Source organism: Corvus moneduloides, chromosome 19 (assembly GCF_009650955.1).
Source record: "Corvus moneduloides isolate bCorMon1 chromosome 19, bCorMon1.pri, whole genome shotgun sequence".
NCBI classification, from domain to species: Eukaryota; Metazoa; Chordata; class Aves; order Passeriformes; family Corvidae; genus Corvus; species Corvus moneduloides.
In genome coordinates, this window is record NC_045494.1 from 6,857,285 (window position 1) to 6,874,457 (window position 17,173).

The 17,173-nt window shown below is 58.1% G+C and overlaps 1 protein-coding gene across 5 annotated transcripts; it reads left to right on the forward strand.

Annotated features, from left to right (window-relative positions):
- Nucleotides 1–975: 975 nt before the first annotated feature.
- RAB37 (RAB37, member RAS oncogene family) lies at nucleotides 976–16,786 on the forward strand. Of its 5 annotated transcripts, XM_032129284.1 has the most exons (10): nucleotides 976–1,090; nucleotides 6,711–6,821; nucleotides 10,977–11,087; nucleotides 13,104–13,145; nucleotides 13,291–13,357; nucleotides 13,442–13,494; nucleotides 13,979–14,044; nucleotides 14,774–14,830; nucleotides 15,094–15,170; nucleotides 15,280–16,786. In XM_032129284.1, the coding sequence occupies exons 1-10, from the start codon at nucleotides 1,031–1,033 to the stop codon at nucleotides 15,383–15,385; spliced, it is 750 nt and encodes a 249-aa protein (XP_031985175.1). In that variant the 5' UTR covers nucleotides 976–1,030; the 3' UTR covers nucleotides 15,386–16,786. The 5 variants fall into 5 exon arrangements, with proteins under 5 accessions (XP_031985175.1, XP_031985177.1, XP_031985173.1 ...); XM_032129286.1 differs by lacking the exon at nucleotides 10,977–11,087 and having other exon boundaries at nucleotides 978–1,090; XM_032129282.1 differs by lacking the exons at nucleotides 976–1,090; nucleotides 6,711–6,821 and adding an exon at nucleotides 8,401–9,034.
- Nucleotides 16,787–17,173: the final 387 nt, after the last annotated feature.

Consider the following 17,173-nt stretch of genomic DNA (forward strand, 5'->3'; position numbering starts at 1 on the left):
GTGCAGATGGCTCTTGGAAGCATGGTCTGTTCCTCTGGCTTGGGGCCATCTGCTGATCTGGAACGAGGGAACTGGAGACTGAGGGAACTGGAGACTGAATTGAGTCTCTCTTAAATAAACTTCTGAGTAAAGATTAATTTATTTCCAGTGCAATCGAAAACATCTAGATTGCTCTAAAGGGAGTCATAAAGAAAAGGATCTCAATAAATATTGACTGTCACCTTTAGGTTTAGGCACAACTTCCTCCTGTTTCTAAAATTTTTTTTTCTACTCCAAGCAGGGTCCTAACTGGGCTCTGTAAATGCAGTGGGATCCCAAAGGGGACCTGTTGGGGTAAACCAGGCTCAGCACCAGTTTGGTAAAGAAGCTGAAATGGCCTGGCTAGCACGAGCTGCTGCCCCTCCCTGGGGTGACACGCCGGTGACCACGCAGCTCTGTGGGCTGGTGTCTGGAGGGGTGTCAGCGGGAGCAGCCTGGGTGCGGGCATGAGGCTCCTTAAGTGCCAACGAGTCTGCTGTGAATCCGGGCTGGAGCAGAGCAGCGGACCTGGCTCGGTGCTCTCAGCTCGGCACTGATCGCAGCTGGTACCGAAAACCTCTCTGCCCGAGCTGGCCGTGCCCCGTGGGCGGAGGGGAGAAACGAAGCGAGAAACCGGAGAAACCCCCGGGCTCTGCGAAGCCGGGGGCTCTATCACGGTGGACAGGGATGGGGAGGTGAGGAGGGACCAGCGGTTGTGCGGAGAGTCCGGCGGCGCGGGGGACGCTCCCACCGCCTCCCCGCCCCCGGGCGGGACCGGCCTCTCCCCGCTCCCCCCCCACCGCCTCCTCCGGGCGGGGGAACCCTGCGAGCGGCGGCGACGAGCGCCGGGCACCGCTGTCCTGCGCTGAGCGAGCGGGCCGGGCTGTGCCGGGCCGGGCGGGGCCGAACCGGGCCGGGCCGGGCGGGCGCTGCCCGCGGTGCTGAGCGGGGCGGGCGCTGTCCGCGGTGCTGCAGGGGCGGCCCGGCCCGGGCACCCCAAACCCCCCCGGCCATGGGGGCCCGCGCCGCCGGCCCGGGGGGGGACGGCTACAACGAGGCGCTGCTGCACAAGGTACGGCTGGGGATGGGGATGGGGCACCGGGGAGGGGGCTGCAGAGGGGGGATACGGGACAGGGCTTCTGCTTGAACTTCCCGACAAATTCCGTCCCTCTGCCTTCCTCGTCTCCCGGTGGGGTCCGTCTGTCACCCCCATCCCGGTGCGGCGGCAGCTCTCTCCCCCTCGTGGGGATGGACAGCCCGCAGGGGTTGGCCCCGGTCCCAGCCCCATCCCGGCTAACGGTGGGCAGGGGGTGGCAGGATTCGGCGTGTTTGGGAAGCCAGGACTGCTGGAACGGGGCCAGCCCCGCGGCACAGCCCGCAGCCGCCCTTCAGCCGCTCCCGCTGCCCTGTGCAGGCTCAGGGCGGGTCGGGGGCAGCTGGACCCCGGGGCTCTGTTTGCCAGAAGCAGGTTAATGAGCCGGGACTTCCCTGCCATGAAATAGCTGCGTCCCAGAGACGTCCATTCCTGACCTTCTTGCTTCGAAATTCTCTTTTGCGGTGCTCCGGGGGCTGTGGTTTTTTAACTCCTGGGACTGTGTTTTGTAACTCCAATTGCACGGAGGGTGGTTAGGGTTGGTGGTGTCCCTGTAGGACGTGGGGCGCTCAAGCTTTCCTGCGGGGACAGCAGCAGCAGAGCTTTTTGCTCTCTGCAGTCAGGCGCTGCCCTGCAACTCCTGGAGTCACGGAGGAGATGCTGATTTATGACAGATCCACCCATCACGCCTTCCTGCTGTCCTCACACTGCTTTCCTGCAGTCCCCAGTGACTGTGCAGGAACTGGCACCCTCGGGAAAAGCAGCGACGGGACGGGGGAAGGGCTGGGGTTCTGTGGATCCCTCTTCACAAATCCCAGTCTGTTCTGTATCCTGCTGTACTCAGGGTAAGGTGCCCAGCCCTTGATTAGCAGAAAAATATCAAGTACTAGCAGCTCTCATTTCTGTTGTACACGCAATACGTAGGACATGCCACCAGGGATGACTTGAGGAACTCTGATTCTTTGCAAAGCCTTAACTCTCTCTCCTCCAGGAATGAGCTGCTGCAGTTAAGGAATGACATTGGTGGAAATGAGGCTCTGGGCAGAAGACCTGCCCAGGCAAATAACCATCCCAGTCTCATGCTCCCTGCTGTTCCTCTTGGTATTTTTCTGCATCTCCTGGCTGGGCTGCTTGTCTTGCAGAAACAAGGCTGCTCTCACTCCAGGGAAGTGAGGCAGCAAATACCTCACTAGATCTTGTGTCTGAGCAAGCAATCACATTTCAGATGTGCTGAAAGACCCCAAGAGAGCTCTGCAGTCTGGAGACAAGGATTAAATGATTTCTGGTTGGTGGCTAAATCCAGGCCTGGGGAAGAAACTGGCCAGGAGCAAACCAAAGCACGAACAGTAGAGGTTTGTTCTGGGCTATTCCAGAAAAGTTTTGCTTGATACAAAATGATGAATTCTGCTTTCAGGTGGTTTGACCCACTGCCAGATCATTCTTCCTCCCGTGTGATTCCTGGATCCATTTAGCTGGAACAAGACCCAAAGGCAGAGGGATGTGTTCCTTGGCTGTGGTTGATCCAAGGTGTTAGCAGCGGGTTGCAAACAGGGGTCTATCTCCTGCATGATCTGAGCCAGGTTTTGTTTGATGCACAGCCTTAGAGCTCATGTCTGCAGGGCTGAGATACAGCCTCTGCAAGGACAAGGGCCCAGCCAGGCTGGCAGAGGGCTCCAGGCTCTCTCTCAAGCCAGTGTAAGGGTCTTGGCCGTGGTGAAATAGTGCCTGGGCAGGTGGGGACAGCTCTGAATCTTATGTGGCACATAACAGCTTCTAGCAGCATCCAACTCCATCCCTGGAGCACTTCTTGGAGCAGGGGGGAGGCAGCACAATTTTGTATAAAGAACAGGTTAAAAATAAGTCTCAGGGACTGAGACTTGGCCTGAGAGGCCACGAGAGTAGGGTGGTGAGAGGCTGAAAGCAGCCATGTCTTCACCCTCAGACCTCTCCCAGTGCCATGTCCCAGCTGAGCTCTGCAGGCAGCTGTGCTGGGGGGCACATACACGTTTGCCACAATTTGTTGTGATAAATCCTGCTCACCTGGGCACAAACCTGTGGGTTTGGGGCTCCAGCAGCTCCCTGAGAGCAACACCAGAGCCCGTGGAGGGCACTTCTCCCTTCCCTGCATCCCTCTGACTGGGGTTTTACCCTGTCAGGCTTTCACTAGCTATGTTTAGCTCAGGTCCGGGTTCTGCATGTTAAATCTCGGAAATGAACTGGGAAGACAACCTCAACCCACACGCGCTGTCCCAGATCTCCTCCCGCTTGGCTGGCACCGGAATTGCAGCCATCGCCTCCCTGCACTGCCTTGACAGCCGTGCAAAACCTCTTTTCCCTCAGCAGGTTAGACCAAAATATCTCTTTTGGTCGCTGGCTGCCAGCCTGAGTACGGGAAGTTTGAATTGTTTTGCCTTGTCCCTGCAGCCCATGCCAAGCCAGCGATGATTTTGACTGAAAGTGATCCATGTATGTCTGAATTAGCCCCAAAACTTACTCAAGGTGTCGAGAGGGATATTTGCTCTTCCCCTAAGGCAGAACAGGCAGAAAAGCCTTTTTCAGGAGGGTGTAACAAGCTGTACCCACTTTTCTGTGGGGCTGTGGGGTGGTGGAGTAGTCAGATTACCTCTGCCCACCTAGTGGAAATAATTTCCTTTAGCTGGAAACAAGGATAGCTTTGGCTGTGCTGGGGCTCAGCAGTGGTGACATGGGACTGTCACCATGTGAGTCTCCAGGTCTCAGGAAGGTTTCCCTCTGTGCCTTGCCCAGCCCTGGCAAAGCACTGCTCCATCTGCACACCACCAGGCAGAGAAGAACGACAACACCAAAAGGAATCTTGCAACATTTTACCAAAGTTTCCCATGCAAAAAAAAAAAAAAAAAAACCTGGGAAAACCTGGGGGGATGAGAAGGTGCGGGGGAGGTCAGTCTGTGGCTGAGGATGGGGGAAGAGTCAGGACAGCTACAGAACTTTGTCACTGGGAGGCTTTTTGCTATCATGACTCAGTCGTGTCCAGCCTGAGATTTTAAGGGTCAACTAGCCACATCTTCCCCACAGTGGGTTTTTTGTTCTTGTTTTATGTTTATTTGGTAACCAGGAAGGCCACAGTGATTTCCACTCTGCTGTCCCTCCACAGAGCCCATGAGCTTTTCCTAAAGTCACTAGGAATACCTCTTGGCTGATCCAGGCCAACTTTTACTACTAAGTCATGAAGCGATTCATGAGTTGTCTCTATTATGAATCCCATTTAAATTATTAATAGAGGAATCTGCCTTTTATACATGTTCTCTGTAAACCCTGGGCTCTGGAGGCTTTCTGGTGCTCATTCCAACCAGCTCTTCTCCCTCCATAATTAATGATATTCTCTGCATTAACTGCTCCCAAAGACAGCACTGCAGGGTGCACCCTGTCTTGTTGAACATCCCAGAACCAGGATTTTGCCTGGAAATAGTGTGTAACACCAAAATATACAGCACTGAGGTGCAGGAGCCCCATGGTAATGAATTCTTGGATTGTTTTCCTATCCAGCTGCTCCTGGGCCTATCCTTCTCTCTGCACAGGGAAGGGTTCTGGGCCCTAGGGAAAAGCCAAGAGGGGTTTGGGCAGGGAAATTTCCCCCAGGAAAGGGGTGACCCAGATCCTCTGGCCCAGGGATTTCTGCCTCCCAACATCCGTCCAGATCCCGTGCAGGCTCCCAGCTCATGATGCTGCTCTGAATGTACAAGTGACCTACAAAGAGCCCAGTCAGGGAGGAAGGAGAAATCTCTGGCTGTGGATCTGGGCACAGGTTGCTGCCTCTCAGCACACAGGTCTGTGCCGCAGCCTGCATCTGGCAGAGGTGCAGGGCTCCCTCCTGCCAAGAGCTTTGCTCAGCAGGTCAGGCTTTTCCCAGGAGAGGTTCGGTGTTTGGGATGTTTTTTTCCGAGGAAAAGTGCTGATTCACTGAGGCAAGCATTCACTGAAGTGTATTGGCGTGAGCAGGCTCCAGGCAGGTTGTGGGGTGCTGCTTTTTGCAGAGCAGGATGCTGATTTCCTGCCACTCCACATCTCTGCATTGTTTGTGGTCCTCAAGCTCCTCGGCTTTTGGTTTCAGCCCACTTCTGTGGGATCTGTGGGATGCAGGAACCACGGTGCCAGGTGCTGTGGATCCCACAGAGCCTCCCAGGTTGTGGAATCAGGCCTTGATCTACTGGGGCTGTTCAGGCATTTGATTAAACACATTCCTTCACACTCATCCTGCTGTTTCACAAGGGCAAGTGCAGTGCCTGAAGTGGTGCCAGGGTTGGTCACACCCCAGGGCACTTTGGGACAGGAGAGGGATGGGACCGGATGTGCACAGAGGCCCCCCTGGGTATCGGGGAGGTACTGATGCACCTTCAGGGTGGAGACAAAGGACTGAAGTGTCACAGGATGGAGCAAGGCTGCCGGAGCTGCACAAACACAAAGCAAGCAGGGGGCAAACAGATGCAGCAGAGGTGGATGCAGAGTGGGGAGGTTTAGCCCCAGCACCTCGCTGGCTCATCCCTGCAGCCTCAGGGGGGACAGGGGACCAGGGACAGAGGGGACACTCAGTGTTTGCCGGAACTGCAGCTTCAGAAACGCCCACGTCCCGAAAGACAAAGCCAAAACTACTTCTAAGTAAGAAGCCTGGTAGCAGAGTGTTTATTTTACCTCGTGTCCTGCGAAAGGGTTGAAAGTGCCTGGGTTTCCTGAAAGGATGGGAATGTTTGCACCGGTGGCTCTGCAAACAAAACCCAGATAGCAGCAGAGGGAAGGGAGGGGTCCTGTTTGCACTGCAGGTCTCTCTTAGGTCAGGGATTTTGAGGGATGTGGGCAGGAGCAGAAGGGGAGATGAGCTCCCCAGGGATGCAGTGTGGGTACTAGGGCCGTGGGCTGGCAGGGTGGGAGCTGCCCAAGAGGTGACAGCTCTGACACCTGCACTGCTCCCTTGTCCCTTCTGGTCAGGGATCTGGGGCTCCCCATGGAGGCTGGAGAGGCAGAGGGACTCTGGGACTTCAAACCCATCACTTTGCAGGAGGAGTGCTGTGGGTCCACAGCATTAGGGCAGCACAAAGACAGCTCAGTGACTTGGTGAGGCTGCGTGGCTGTGGCAGCAGCAGTGTGCAGCAGCTGCAGGAGATGCTCTCTTTACTAAACAGTTTTGGACTTAATCCAGTGACTCCAAAGTCCTCCCAAAGAGGTTTTCCAACAGGGTTGTGTGAGCCAAGGCTGTTTCTTCCCAGTAGCTTCCCGAGCTGGGGTAGGAGCGTCTGTCCTGCTCACCCTCCATGACAGGCTGTGCTTTGCTTTCCCCTCCATCTCTCCTCTCTTGGACAGGGCACAGTGGGGCTCAGGCCTGAAAGCTCATCCCAGACCACATTTCATTAATTACAGAGATGGGCAAAGGGATGGAAATTCCTCTCTGGGCAAATAGCAGAACCAAAAGTGACAGATCCAGGGGCTGGGTGGGTCCTTCTTGATCCTGCTGCATTTTCTGCTGCATCCCTCCAGCACCCCTACCCAAATGTCTGCCCCCAGCTGCACTCTGTGCCTGCAGCTTCTTCATCACCTGCACTGATGCCTCTTTATCTGGTCCTTGCAGACAATCCTGGTTGGAGACAGCGGCGTGGGGAAGACGTCTCTGCTGGTCCAGTTTGACCAGGGCAAGTTCATTCCTGGCTCCTTCTCTGCCACCGTGGGCATTGGGTTTACGGTAAGAGCCCAGTCCCTTGTCCCTGGGCTGTGCACTCACCCTTAGGGAGCAGCTTTATTTGGGAAATCAGAATCTATGAATCCGTGGTAAGCACAAAGAATTGGATGCTTTGCTTTGGTGCTGCTGGATGAGGGGTCTGGTTTGGCTGTGTTCTTCTTGGCATCCTTTGGGCTGCTGGGAGGGATGGAGGATGGGTAAAGCTCCATATTCTGAAACCCTTGGTGGGGCTGTGTCTGAGTGCAGCCTTTGGAGCAGCCCTGCTCTGCCAGGGAGATGCCAGCCTGTGTCCTGCCTGTGTCCAGCCCGGGGCCCTGGCGAAAAGTCAGGCAGATGGTGATGGTGCCTGGGAAAAGCACTCGGCTGCCATCCAGAGCTATTTGCAGAGATGCTGTGGGGTCTGAAGAGGTTCTGATGTGTGTCCCCTCTCCTGGGGGAGCTCGGGACCTTACTCCAGAGAGCCTGTCATCCCTTCAGCATCGTGACAAGGCTGGAACTCAGCAAGGGCTGGTACCCATGGGGATGTGATTACCCACAGGAAATTTCTTTTTAGTCCAGGCCAAGGAAGCAGGGAAATGTGGCACCAGTGGGGGCTGTCTAGGGCCAAGCAGCCCAGGGACCAGCAGCCAAGGGTGCCCCTGCTGAGCCCTGGGCAGCCAGAGGAGGCTCAGCCACACCACTGCTCTCTGCCAGCTCCCGGCTGCCTCGTTTTTCCCACAGCAAAAGCCAGCTTGTGGGAGTGATGCTCAGCCAGGCGTTTTTCCTGCCCAGGCAACTCCATGAGCTCCAGCACAGTTTGCCATATCCTTCCAACCCCCTCCCCATCTTGCTGCCGGGAAGCTCAGCCGCTTCCAGGAGCTCCGAGTGCCTCCAGCCTCCAGCTCTGGGCACTTTCCTGGCCAAAGAGCATATATAAACTATAAATCCCCCGTGTGGGTCTGAGCGCAGTTACAGGACTGGAAATACAGGTTCTATTTCCCGGGGGGCAGAGGAAGGCTTGGCTGGTGCAGGAGCTGGCAGCCCCAGGAGGCGCAGAGGTGGATGGTGGATGGTGGATGCCATTCCGGAGGGCATCTCTGCCACCGGACCTCCTGCAGCCACGCATGGCCTTCACCTGGAGGGCAGCAAGGGGCACAGCTCTGCACTGGAGCCCTGCACCCCTGGGTCCCAGTGGTGTGAGCAGGGATGGGGGTCGCCCTGAGATTAACCTTGATGTGGGAGAGATGGGATATTCCAGGGAAAATAGATCAGGGAAGGCTCGAGGCTCCTGTACATGAGGTGATGCCTGTAAGGCTGAAGACCTTGAGCAGCTGTAGTGCATGGACGTGGATGGGGTTTTACAGGGTGGGGTTTTGGGTAACACAACATCCCTCTCCAGGGATTTCTCCCGCATCCCCATGCTCGGGCTTTTCCCAAATGAAGTGCAGTATGAGCTGCGCTCCAATGGCTGGTGCAGGATGCAGGGGGCTGCGAGCAGCCGGGGGAGCGGGAGGCCGGGCAGCCATCCCGGATGAGACGGAGGCGCCGCGGAACCGCCTCGACACACTCGTGGCTTCCGGCTAGCGGCTCCTGCTCCGCTTCCCTCCCGCCTTCCCTGCGCCGCGGGGCTCACCCAGGGCGCAGCTGCAGCTGATGGGGCAAACCCCCCACCCTGGGCCGGGCTGGTGGGGTGGCAGTGGGAGCTGCCGTCCCCACTGTCCCGGCGTGGCAGGGTGGGATTTGGCAGCACCGGGGTCTCCATCCCCACACTCCGTGAGGGACGGGGTGGCTGTTCATCTGTGGGGCGAGCAGTTCCTCCTCTCCCCACCCATGAGTCCGGAGGGATGTGCGGGGGCTCTGCGCGCCGTGCCCCTGGCAAACCCAGGGTCCCCGGTGTGGGGGTGCAGTGGGGCAGGTTTCCACTCTTCAGCCTCTTCTTCCTCATCCCGTGCCCGGGCTGGGCAGGGAGGCGGCCGGCGCACGGCCTCGGGGGTGGCATCGGCCGGGGGGGGAGGAGGAGGAAGAGGAGGAGGAAGGCGGGTGGGGCCGCGTCTCCCGCTGGCCCCGCGGCGCCGGGGCTCGGCGGCTCCGCTCGGACGCACCATGGGCGGCCCCGATGGGGCGGCGGGGAGCGAGACCCCCCCGGCGGGGAGCGGGGAACCCCCGAAGGGCGGCAGGGACCCCCCGGCGCTGCCCCGGGACTACGAACTGTCCGGCAAGGTGGGAGGCGGCGCGGGGTGAGCAGGGATGGACCCTCCAAGCTCTACCAGAGGGGAAGGTTTGCGTTCGGCCCCCGGCTCGGGGGAGACAAGGAGGGGTTTAGGAAGGGTCCCGGGGGCCGCCCGCTTCCTCCGCTGCTGCGATCGCGCCCAGGAAGCGGCCGCGAGACCGGGAAGGAGAAGGGGAAGGAGGCGGCAGCCCCAGCTGATCCCCCCAGCCCTTCTCTGCCCCGGGAGTTCCCCGGTGCAGCAGGTGCGGGGATTGGGGTCTTCCCTCCCCGGGAAGGGGGGGGAAAGTCTTTGCCCCGGGCGTGTCCCTGCCGGCAGTGGCGATGGGAGGGACCAGCTGCAGGAACAGGGCTTTGGGGGGCTCCCGGGGGAAGGGGGGGCATGGCCGAGCTCTGCCCCCTGAAAGCCCACCAGACCTTTGCCAGGGCAAGGGGCTCCTGCCAGCCCTGCAGCAGTGCCCCCCATGACACAGGGCAGGGGGAGCAGGACCCCATCCAGCCCATCACAGCACCACAAGGGCTCCGAGGAGGGAGCAGCATCTGAGCCCCGGATCCAGCCCGGGGCCCCCCTTCACCCCCACTGCAGCACGCTGCTTGTGAATGTCTCTGCATCCCTGCCAGTCCTCGGGGCAGGGGGGAGCCCTCCTTGCTGAGCGACCCCCTCTTCGCCATCCCAGCCCAGGCAAGGGTTGCCCCAGGAAGGACCTTCCTCAGCAGCTCAGTGGAGGCACAGGACTGATGAAACCTTTACCCCCAATATTTAATATGCAGCCCCAGGCTGAGCCCAGCACTGATGGGTGTCAGCCCCGACACCTCCTGCTGCCTCGCTGAGCCAGTTCCAAAGTGGTCCTGCATGCTTCCACCATCCCTAAACTGCTTTTATTCCTTTGCCTTTATCGTTCCCCCCTCTGACTCCTCTCAGTGGAGAGCAGTTTCTGAGTTTGAGGGAGAAAACCAGGTTTTAGCTTGGTCTAGATTGAGGTGGAGGCAGAACTGAGTGCTCCCAGTGTTCCCAGTGTTCCCAGCTCTCCACAAGTCCTGGGGAAGGATTTGATCAGCCAAGTGGTGGCAGAGCATTTCCAGCCACCAGCTCTGGCATTTGCTGTGCCATCCCTGTGGAACGTGGCCATGGCCCGCTGTGTTTGCCTGCCCCAGAGGATTTGCTTTGCGGGGATTTGCCTGCGGGGATTTGCTTTGCAAACTCCAGCATCCTGGCAAGGTGGGCATGCAGGCATGGAGCTTCCTGCTGAAGTCCTGCTCACTGCTGCTTTTCATCAGGAGCCAGACGCAGTCAGGTTAATGATTGCTGGGCAGGAACAGGTTGCTGCAGGTAGGCAGGAAGAGCACAGCATCAGGAAAGGCTGTGCTTATGGAACCCAGCACTGGTCCTGGCTGCTCCCTGCCTGGGTCTGGCAGTGCCAGAGCGGCCAGAGAGCCTGGGCTGATCCTGTTTGCTTAGCAGGAGGGGAAAGGCACCGTGTTTGCTTTGGTGTCTGCAGCAGGCACCGACAGGGAGAGAGTCCCGGACACGCAGGGTTTGCCCAAGCCATGCATCAGTCCTCGGGCTGGGCACACCCGGGTCAGAGGCAAAGCTTGGGTGGAGGTGGCTCCACGTATTTGGAAGCTGTGGTTGGTTCTCCAGGAGCCTCCTGGGCTGGGAGATGGCCAGGGGCTGGCCAGGAGATATCTCTTGTTGCTGCAGTACCTGCTTTCACACCAGCTCTCCTTCTCTTTTGTGGCTGGGGCCTGCTCTGCTGTTCTGGGGCACCACTTGGCTGCACCCTCGGGGGTCCCATCCCACACCCAGCTCCCACGGGGCTTCCCAGACCCATCAGGACCAGCCCTGGGGAAAGAAAGGAAGGGAGAGAAGGAACTAGGGAGGGCTCAGCACCAGTCAGGGGTGCTGCTCCCTCCCCGTCCTGCTGACACCTCTCCCTGCGCCCATCTTGCAGGTGATGTTACTTGGAGACTCGGGCGTGGGGAAAACCTGCTTCCTGCTCCAGTTCAAAGACGGGGCCTTTCTCTCCGGGACGTTCATAGCCACCGTGGGCATAGATTTCCGGGTGAGACCACCATGGCTGCCAGCCCCTCGCCTCCCTCGACCCCCACCTTGGCCAGGATGGGGTGCTGGGGAGCGGGAACGGGGCGTTTCCAGCCTCTGTACCCCCAGTTATCTGCCAACCAGCCGCAGGTGTTTGCTGGAACCCTTCCACCCCTCCCTGGTGTGAAAGACAGAAGGGCCCACTGGTACTGTCACTTCTTGCCTTTAAATCAGCAAACAGCCTGGGTTTAGCCCATCCCAGCTGTGTTCATGGGCTGGGGGTGTGTGGTGGGCAGCCAGCACGCTCCACCACGCAGTCCAAAGCCAACAGCTGGGGGGGTACAAACACTGGTTGCTGTAATTCCATGCCTTGAAAGGGCTGAAATGGGCTGCTGAGAAGTTGTTAGGGTTACCAGATCCTGTTTAAACCCCCATGCTGCTCTCTGCTCACCAAATTTCAGCTGCAGGGTGTCCAGGGAGGCACAGCTGTTCGCAGCACAAGGCAGAGCAGGCAGGAAGTCACGGGAGTGTCCCCAGGCAGGGCGCTGCCCACAGCCACTGACACGTGTCAAGTGCGGTCAGTGCTTCCTCTGCCCCCACAGCTGCAGCTGCTCCAGTTTTCTGCCACTTTTGCTGCCCTGGCTGCGTTTGGCTTTTGGTGGAACTGGGGGCTTGGTGAGTGGGGGCTGGCGGAGAGAGAGAGGGCTTGGTTTGGTTTGAAGGGGCCCTGAGGCCTGTCCTTATGATAAAGTCATGAAAGAAGGAAAATCTGCTGTGTCCCATTGCTGGCCTCAGTGCCGGTGTCGCCAGAGGTGTTGCCAGCCCGTAGGTACCGGCTCTGCCTCGTGCAAGCATCCCCTGCAGCAGCTCATGGCTCACTGCTCTAGGTAATCTCCAGAGTCTCCTAGGGCACGTTTTTGTTTTATCCAGCCCATTTGCTCAAATGCTGTCATCTCCACATGGGCTGAATTTCCATTTCAAACAATTCCAGGCAACCAAATTATTTATAGGGGTCTTCTCTTTCCAGACTCTGAGTATGATTCTTTAAGAGTCTTAAAATAGCTTTTCTGTACTTTTTGCTTTTCTTTCTTCTGGCCTCTGGAGAGAAGCCCCTGCGCTTCCAAGATGAGAACAGCGATTGCTTAAGCCTCAACAGCTGCCTTCCCAGCTCAGTTGGAAATGCCTCCTTCCTTTCCTGGTTCCAGCCCAGCCTAGCTGCAAACCATCCTGACCCAGGAGATTTCCTCCTGCCATGCTGGATACGGCTGTGTGCTACTTGCAACTCCCCCAGCTCAATGTTTACAGCCACCTTTAAGAACCAAACAAGGCTCCACCAGCAAGGAAACCCGAGTGGGACGCCCAGCATAACCCAGTGCGTGTTGCCCAGGCAGTTTGTAGCATCCAAAGCCCTTAAAGTACTGCAAACAGGCTAAATTTTAGTGCAGCAGTGGTTCCTCAGCACATGGAGCTGAAGAGTCCCGTCAGAAAGATCAGAGCTTTTTGGAGAGCAAACATAAAAGCACATCAAGCTGTTATTAATATATGCAAATTTATGTGTGGTTCACCCAGACCTCCCTGCTTCCCCAGCTCTGCCAAACTTCCCAGGGGCTGCTGCAATCCCGGAGCTTCCCGGCAGGAGTCAGAGCAGGTCGGTGTTCCCGGGGTTCGCTGGACAGCCAGCATCATTAACTACCTTGTTAGGGGACTCGGGAGCCCCAGGACAGGGACACTGGCTGTAGGAGGTGAACGAGGCACCGGACACAAGGCAGGCTGGGATCTCGTCTCCGCTGATTCTGCTCTTCACCCTGACCCGAGGGCTTGCTGCTCTGGGATGTCCCTGTAGCTGCCAAGCAAGCAGGATCATGGTTTGAAGCAATGAGGCTTCAGTGTCCAGCCCCACGGGCAGCCTGGCTTCATTCCACTGGCCTGGGGAGAGGAGCTGAGGGGCTGTGGAATGCCAGCTCTGTGCCAGGGCTGGCTGGCACATGCACCAAGACATGCTTTGGGCTGATGAATGTGCTCTCCTTGTCTTCTGCAGAACAAAGTGGTGGCTGTGGATGGTGTGAAAGTGAAGTTGCAGGTGAGCTTTGGGAGGGGGGAAGAAACTTCCAGATGGAAACCCACCTCAGGCTGGGCGTGGTGGTCCAGCAGGGCTGGGAGCCACAGGAGCACACCCAGCTTGGGGAGGTTCCTCTCCCTGCTCTCACCAGGTGGTTTCTCGGCAGATCTGGGACACAGCAGGACAGGAACGTTTCCGCAGCGTCACTCACGCCTACTACCGGGATGCCCAAGGTGGGTTTGGGGTCCGGTGGGGATGGGGGGGCCATCCAGAGCACATCCCTGCAGTGTAGAAATGCCTCTGCCTCTTCCCTCTAGCCCTGCTCCTGCTCTACGATATCACCAGCAAGATGTCCTTTGACAACATCCGTGTGAGTCCCACTGTGGGTTGGGAGTGTTTCTCCCCAGGGACTGGGGTCGTGGGTGCCCTACTTGGCTGGCTGGGTGTTTGGGGCAGTTGGGAGCCTGTTTTACCTGTAAGCACTGGCTGTTCTGGCCAGACCCAGCCAGCTGGGAGCTCATCCCAAGGCGCCTGGCTGGGTGCTGCATGGCTGGGTGAGTTTTGTTTAAGAACACGGCGAATGCCTGAGGGAGAAAACGTGGTTTGGGAAGGATGTGAACTACGGCTTGGGCTGTAGCCAGGAGACAGGGCGTTTTTAGGGCTGCTTGTCTGTGATGCTGGAATAATTCCTGTGCCAAAAAAAAGTCATTATCTCTGTCCTCGTGGGGGAGAGATGGGGGGGCTGAGGGGGTGTGAAGGCTTAGAGGGAAGGGAGGGGGGTACTTAGGGGTTGAGGGCTGAGTTGGGAGGGACAGGAGTACCCCTCACCCCGACACTGTCCTGCTGCCCTACAGGCCTGGCTGACAGAGATCCATGAGTACGCCCAGAAGGACGTGGTCATCATGTTGCTGGGCAATAAGGTGCGTGCAGGGTCCCCCTCCACCCTGGGGTTTGCTGTGCTATGCCGTGCCCTTGCCATCCCCATGGCTGTGCAAGGATGGAGCTCTGCCTGCACCCTCGGCCGGGCTCTGCTGCTTTCTGGGCTCAGCCAAGGCCAGAGGTGATCTCAGGGGTTTGGAGGGTCGGGGAGGGCAGTATGCCCGGTAGCCAGCGGGTGGCAGCACGAGGCTGAGGCTTCAGGTCCGGGATGGTCCTCGTATGGGATGTTTCGGTATGGGATGCTACTGGCTCTCGGACGCCCACCCAAGCCTGGATGCACCCCTGGACCTCAGGTAACCCCAAGCCCTAGAGGCCCAACAGGGTCCCAGATTCTCTCCAGGGGTGCTAGATGCTGCTGGGTGCCCAGTGCCCAGCTGGATACTGGATTTTCCCCTGGGACTGGATGTCCCCTGGATCCTGGATGATGCTGTGTACTCGATGCCCAGCAGGGTACCAGAGCCTCCCTGAGTCCTGGATGCCCTCAGGTGCTGCCCCAGGTCCTCAGTGGCCGCAGATGCCCCCTGACATCCTCAATGCCACCAGGTCCCAGCTGCTCCACACATCCCAGATTCTCTGGGCAGTGGATACTTCTGGATCCATGGTGCCTCTCGTTCCTGTCAGCCCCCTGAGAATTCCACACTGCTGGCTTGCCAGATGCCCCCAGGTGCCAGCTGGCCTGGTGTGTGGTGACCTTTTCCTTCCCTTGGCAGGCTGATGTGAGCAGCGAGAGGGCTGTGAGGACGGAGGATGGAGCATCGCTGGCCAGGGTGAGTTGTGCCAGGGTCTAACCTGACTTTGGTATCCCCAGACAATTTCATGTCACTCAGGGTTCCCATGCAGCCGTGCCATCCCCTCTGGGTGCCCAGACCTGCCTGGCTCTTAAAGAGGCAGCATGGCAGTCACTTGCATGCAAAACCTGGGGCAAGGCAAGGAGATGACCCTCAAGCCTTGGCCAGGCTACAGGGACGATTCAGAGGGCCAGGAGGGCATTTTGGGGGTGGCCACTGATGGGGCCGTGCTGTCCGTGCAGGAGTACGGGGTGCCTTTCATGGAGACGAGTGCCAAGACAGGCATGAACGTGGAGCTGGCCTTCCTCGCCATTGCCAAGTGAGTACCTGGGGCCAGGAGACTGAGCAAGGGAGTGTCCCCTGCAGCCCCACCACCTCCCACACACCAGCACAGTGTGACAGGGAGTAACACAGCCCCACCACTCCAGGGAGCTGAAGCAGCGCGCGGTGCAGCCGCTGGATGAGCCCCGCTTCCAGATCCATGATTACATCGAGTCACAGAAGAAGAAATCCAGCTGCTGTGCCTTCTCCTGAGGGTGGCCCAGAGGAGCTGGCAGGCCTGGGGGCGCAGGCAGGAGGCAGAGTGGGGCCCAATCCTGCCCTCAAGCACTGGAGGGAACCAAGCTCTGACAAGCCAAGGTGGACGGGACAGTACAGTGGAGCAGAGTGCATGAGGAGGGCCCTTGTCCTGGTGCCAGGATTCAGATCCTGCTGGCCTGCAGAGCAATGACCTGTGGGAATCACTATGGTGTGGTGACTACCAGCCTGGCCAGCGAGCTGTGGTGATCCATCACTTCCATCACATGAGCAGGGTGCAGGACACAAACACCTCACTGAGGGACCCTTGGAGTGACTGGAGGGGCTGTGCCATGGATGAGCCCCCCTGCAGCCCCCAGTCCTGTCCTCCCCTGCAGCTATCCCTGCTCACAGCACTGCTGTTGTCCAACTGGAAGGGCCTGATCCAGCCCCTGTGTCCCTGGTGCTGCCAGGCTCTGGCTTCCCTCCAAGGAACCTCAGCTCTGCCCTGGGCTGCCCCACACCCCGATGCCCACGCTCGGCTGTGGCTCCTCATTTCTGCAGTTGTTGCCATTGGCTTTTATCCTCCTGCCACCACGAAGGCAGTGATGTCCCCATTGTATCCCGTCTCTGCTCGAGGGAAGGGCTGGGATGGGGAAGGGTCCAGCCAAACCTGCTCCCTGCCCACACAGCTGGTGTGAGAAGTAAAATTCCTCTGGGAGCATCCGAGTGATGCTTGGGGCACTTCTGGTACACACAGCAATTTGGAAAAACTTTCCTTCCCCCACATTGTAGCTAGAGGAATTAGAGAATTTTTTTTTTTTAACAAGAAAAGCCTTTTTCTTTTCAGTCCCTCCAGACTAAACCATCTCCAGGCTCGTGCAGGAGATGTTCATGGTGGCATCACCTGGGGTGATGCTCCAGCCCTGCCACCTCCCAGACCAGGCTGGGTTTGTCTCCTATCACTGCCCATGTAATACAACTCTGCCTTCCTGCTGCTGGCAAATAGCAGCTGGAACCCACTTTCTGAAGAGCAGATAGATGCCTGAGAGCCTTCAGTCAGCAAACACTGCTCCATTGGGCACTGGTGGGGCTCAGGGACATCCCTGGTGGTCAGCCCTGCTCTGTTGCTCCCTCCAGCACACTGTCCACTCCCCTGAGCGCTACACAGAGCAGTTAGATGGTGAATATTTGGTTGTGTAGCTGAAGCACTGATGCAGAGAGCAGCTGTGGAGGGTATGGCACTGCTGCACGTAGGAGTCAGGGACTGTCCAGCACATCTGTCCCCATCAGCATCTTCCCTGGCCCTGTACCCGACTCCTCATCTCTCACCTGCCCTGGTGCCTCCTTCACCTCTGCTCTACTCCTGGGTCTCTCTTCGCAAGTTTACAGATTAAAGCTGGGTATTTTTGAAGCTTTGCATCTGTCTGATTGTTTATTGCGTGAGAAATCCCTGCCCTGGGTCTGCAACGTGGGAGGCTGCTGCACACAGGCACTGCAGAGCAGCCGGGCCAGGGGGCCCTGGGAGCAGCCGTGAGGAGGGGGAAGCACCCACGGCCCCTTCCTCCCTGCCGGGGCTTTCGTTGCACATTTCAGACAGACCAAAGGTGAGAGGGGAAGAGTAAACGTGGCCTGTTAAATTAAAACCAACCTCCTCCCCTGCTGTTCTCATGGTGCAGAGTCCAGCATTCCCCAAATAACTCTGTCTTCCCACCAATGGCATTGCTGCTGCCGCTTGGCTGATGTCTGCAAAAAAATGCTGGATGGCTTCAATACAAACAGACGCTGGCTCTTTTCTCTTTTCCC

Bases quoted from the DNA above. Each gene is read 5' to 3' on its own strand.
- RAB37 (XM_032129282.1), top strand. From the start codon at position 8,642: ATGTGCGGGGGCTCTGCGCGCCGTGCCCCTGGCAAACCCAGGGTCCCC. The intron at 13,146-13,290 runs GTGAGCTTTGGG...GTTTCTCGGCAG, and splicing joins GTGTGAAAGTGAAGTTGCAG to ATCTGGGACACAGCAGGACA. The intron at 15,171-15,279 runs GTGAGTACCTGG...CCACCACTCCAG, and splicing joins GCCTTCCTCGCCATTGCCAA to GGAGCTGAAGCAGCGCGCGG.